This window comes from Lactuca sativa, chromosome 5 (genome assembly GCF_002870075.4).
Source record: "Lactuca sativa cultivar Salinas chromosome 5, Lsat_Salinas_v11, whole genome shotgun sequence".
NCBI classification, from domain to species: Eukaryota; Viridiplantae; Streptophyta; class Magnoliopsida; order Asterales; family Asteraceae; genus Lactuca; species Lactuca sativa.
This window is the reverse complement of record NC_056627.2, coordinates 295,393,072-295,397,415: the sequence shown is the minus strand read 5'-3', so window position 1 is coordinate 295,397,415 and position 4,344 is coordinate 295,393,072. Positions and strand designations below refer to the sequence as shown.

The 4,344-nt window shown below is 31.4% G+C and overlaps 1 protein-coding gene across 1 annotated transcript; it reads left to right on the top strand.

Annotated features, from left to right (window-relative positions):
• Positions 1-1,550: 1,550 nt before the first annotated feature.
• Positions 1,551-3,178, top strand: LOC111899124 (plant UBX domain-containing protein 11). Its single transcript, XM_023895003.2, has 6 exons — positions 1,551-1,692; positions 1,998-2,065; positions 2,196-2,390; positions 2,490-2,552; positions 2,603-2,858; positions 2,943-3,178. Exons 1-6 carry the CDS (start codon positions 1,551-1,553, stop codon positions 3,176-3,178), a joined length of 960 nt encoding a protein of 319 aa, XP_023750771.2.
• The last annotated feature ends 1,166 nt before the right edge of the window (positions 3,179-4,344 follow it).

Here is a 4,344-nt window from a genome sequence, read left to right as displayed (position 1 = left end):
CAACTATCATAATCATATATGATTACTCAATATATATATATATATATATATATATATATATATATATATATATATATATGTGTGTGTGTGTGTGTGTGTGTGTATGTGTGTGTGTGTGTGTGTTTACGTTCATTTGTAACCATGTTAATTTTGTGACACCGTAAGACGCAATCTAAAAGTAAATTTAAAATGCAAAATAAAATGAAAAATCTGAAAATTCTTTTTTTAATTATTATTTTTGTCATTTTATTTACCTAAAACTAAATAAATAAATAAAAATTATCGTTTTTTATGAAAAATACATGAAATATTCTAATAGAATATTACAATGTAAATATTCAAATGTAATTTTTAGAATGTTAGAATATTTTAGTATTCTACTAGATTTTTGAGATATGTAAAATATTCTAGTATTCTACTAGAATAATTAACAGAGATTTCAAAAAAACAGTAATTTTATTAGTATTATTTTTTTTGGAAAATATAAATGAGGAAATAATATTTAAAATTTTTTTTTCAATTATTTTGCATTTTAAAAATGTTTTTTATCTACAAAATGAGTGGATATGATTGCGTATCCTTGTCTCACAAAATATACTGATCACACATGAACATAACCATATATATATATATATATATATATATATATATATATATATATATATATATATATATATATATATATATAAACATGTATAATCATATATGATTATACCTGTCTATCATATAATCATCGATGATTAAGCATACCTTGTTGATACCGATATGCTAGAGCGTTAGAACGGCAAATGAGAAATATATGGGTGAATTTGAATCTTAATATCTTTATTTTTTTTAAATCTCATGTGAACCGTCATATATATATATATATATATATATATATATATATATATATATATATATATATATATATATATATAGAGAGAGAGAGAGAGAGAGAGAGAGAAAGAGAGAAATGATTATTTGGACACCTATAGTTTTCCGAGAACCAAACAAGGACCATTAGATCAATATAATAAAAGGCTGAGATGCATTATGACAGTTTTGTAAATAACTAAAAGAATAAGACACGGGGCTATCTGATTCAAATAAATCAAAGGGTATTTTAGGGAAACCAAAATTTGCATCCCTTAATGATATTGAATCGTCTCTCTCTCTCTCTCTCTCTCTGTGTGTGTGTGTGTATGTCTCTCTCTCTATCTATCTATCTCAAACCCAGCATCTGCCCCCTCCCCCAACAACCATCTTCTCCGACGCTTCTTGAATCAACATTGTTTCTGGCGCCGATGTCGATGGTTCTCTCATTGTAACTGCCGGTTTCCCCCAAAATTAACTCCATGGTCGATTTCATCACGTTACCGTCTACAAATCTAGATCCCAATCAATCAGTTCTAAGGTAATTATCACACACCATCGAAACTTAGGTTTATTTGTTGTTTTCAATGCACGGAATCAAGTGAATCTGATTGAATGGTTTGATGTTTGTGCGATTGATGGATTAACAAAGCGGAGCGAAGATGTTGACGAAGTTTGAATCCAAAAGCAATACAATGAAAGGGCTGAGTTTCCACAGTAAAAGCCCATGGATTTTGGCTAGTCTTCACAGCATTGTGAGATCACATGAAGTTATTGGCATGGATCAACATGTTTACATAACACATGCCAAATTACCAATGGCTCTAAGCTTAAACGGTTAAACCAGGTGTCTTTACACTTTCTTCACAATTACCGGTTCACCTTTACCACAATGTTAACGAAACCATCTATAAAATTAGGCTATATTAGTATATTTCATTGTACACACCTATGGTGTACCTTAACTCAATTTGAATAAACCCACAAAAACCTGCTCCTTGTATAACAACTATTGGATATAATGGCATCCAACTATGGCAAAATGGTAAAGTTACAACCATTATTATGTTTGGGATGTCTTTCTTTTTTAAATACATTGAATTTCTATTCTTTTTGTTTGTTATCTTTTAAATAATGAGTAGAGGGCTTTGTTACTGGTGAGGTTCTGGCTTCAACCCCTAAGAAAGAATGGTTGAGTCTTCATGTTCAGGCACTTGAGAAACTATATTCTTTTCTTTTCTTCTTTCTTTCTTCATTAGGGTTGGCTTTAAGTTGTATCATATCTTAATTTGTAAGAAAAAATATAAATTGTAAATTTGTAATTGCATTTTCTTCTACAGGAAACAACAGCCACTTTTTTATCTGCAACACTTCTCTCCAGACAATCTGAACAAATTCCCTCTACAATTCCTCCTTCCACATCACGTGAAACTAGAAGTTCTTCAACATTATCAATTAATACAAATGACAATGCTTTAGTGGATAAAAAAGATGTAGATCATGGCAAAAAAAAATCTGATAACTTTGCAACTGAGGTAACTACCTAGGTTGTTTAAAAAATATATGAAAAAGAAACAACAGCTTAATCTTATCATATCACTTACTGGTGTTTTTGTTTATTTATACATCAAAAGAAATTAAAAATTGGTGATAAATTGGAAGATCCAGTTACAATAAGTAGCAAATCAGTTAAACAAGTGATCACAAATGCAACTAAATCTGAAGTTGACAAAAAATAATCTTGAAGGCTCCTCAAGTGGTTAAGGATGTGAAAAAGGCTGAAAAGGTTTATATTGATAATTCAGATTTGGATTCAAACACAAACAAATCAATTGATATTCATTTAAACATACGATTACCTAGGGGTATAAGTGTCCAAGAAAAATTCGAACCTACAAGCACTTTAAAAATGGTGAAAAACTACATAGATGAAAAACAAGAAAGTAGCATTGGCCATTATGATCTAGCCATTCCTTACCCTCACAATGTTTTCATCGACCAAGGTAAAAACTTTGCTGAAAATCTTTTTCATTTTTCATTTATGTTTATCTAAAATATTGGTATTAATTTTGTTTCAATAATTTCATATTTAACCAAGACTTTAACGAAGTTAAGTCTACTCGATAGAAAAGCATTAATAATAGTTCCACATCTGAAATCCACCAGTCACTACAAACCGCAATCTGTCATACCTAACCATTACACATCAGTCTCCACCGTTGCCACGTCAGCACCAGATGGCGAAGGATATTTTTCACTTCGGAGAAAGGTTCTATCATATGTTAACCCTTTACCCTATCTTCGTGGCAATAACTCTGTATAAGATAATACTCAAACGACCATGCAAGAATCTGGTTCTGGTAATCAATACTTTATTAAAATCTTTTTAAGTTTTACATTTACAACAACATGAAAGGCTTATTGTTATGTATTTTTAGGGTCTAACCTGGGCAGCTTTTTGGGTAGTAGAAGATCATATGTTGTAACCGTTAACCAAATCAACAACCAAAGTTCATCAAGATTTTGAAGTGGAAGCACTATTCACACGTTGAAACGTGATGAAGATGATACCAAATTTAATGGTAAAAATGCTTTTTGGAATCAAATCTTTAAAAGTATGTTGTTGATTCAGTTTAGTATTGTTTCATCTTAAAAACAAGCCCCACATTGTACTTTCAAACACACTTTATTGTTCTTTATTTATTTCTTTATGGAAATATCCGTTGTTTATGTTCAACTGTTTTTCTTAATGCAAGGTAGTGATTAAATGACACAATACCAACTAGGAAATGGTGACCTCCTAGGAGTTAATTATATCCATGTAAAAGATCTCTCATATATAATAATGCATATATCAATTTATATTTACAAATGGTATATACTAAGAGGTATATTCACATTTGAATATTACGTGGTATTTTCACATGTGAATATTATCATCGAAAAGAAATAATGGGATGAAAGTGTTTGAATTGGTTACATTTTCATCAGTAAGTAATTATGTAAAAAAACAGCATATGAATCTGTAACACCCAAAAATTTCAAGACAAATTTGAACTTTTTAAAACACTTCAAACCATTAAAATCATTACAACTTTGTTTTCAAAATGTATATTATCAAAGTTTTCCCAGAAACATAAACAAATCACGAGGAGCTGTACGATCATGCCTTCGCCTTGTCGCGATCCCCTGATGTACCCGAAACAATAAACTGAAACTGTAAGTCTGAAAGCTTAGTGAATTCCCCCGAAATACCAATCTCATATAACCATAATCATATCACATCCATAAATACAAATCAACATGCATAATGAGCCTTCAGCCTGACTGGACCGCCTCGCAGGGCTTACAACCTATCTGGACCGCTCCCGAGCCTTCGGCATGAATGGACCGCCTCACAGGGCCTACAGCCTATCCGGCCCGCTCACCGGGTATGTTGGCCTTCACCACAAAGTAGGACCTCCTCAACCCAACCCCCAATCAAACAAA

Bases quoted from the DNA above. Each gene is read 5' to 3' on its own strand.
- LOC111899124 (XM_023895003.2), top strand. From the start codon at position 1,551: ATGAAAGGGCTGAGTTTCCACAGTAAAAGCCCATGGATTTTGGCTAGT. The intron at 1,693-1,997 runs GTTAAACCAGGT...AATAATGAGTAG, and splicing joins AATGGCTCTAAGCTTAAACG to AGGGCTTTGTTACTGGTGAG. The intron at 2,553-2,602 runs GTGATCACAAAT...ATAATCTTGAAG, and splicing joins GTAGCAAATCAGTTAAACAA to GCTCCTCAAGTGGTTAAGGA.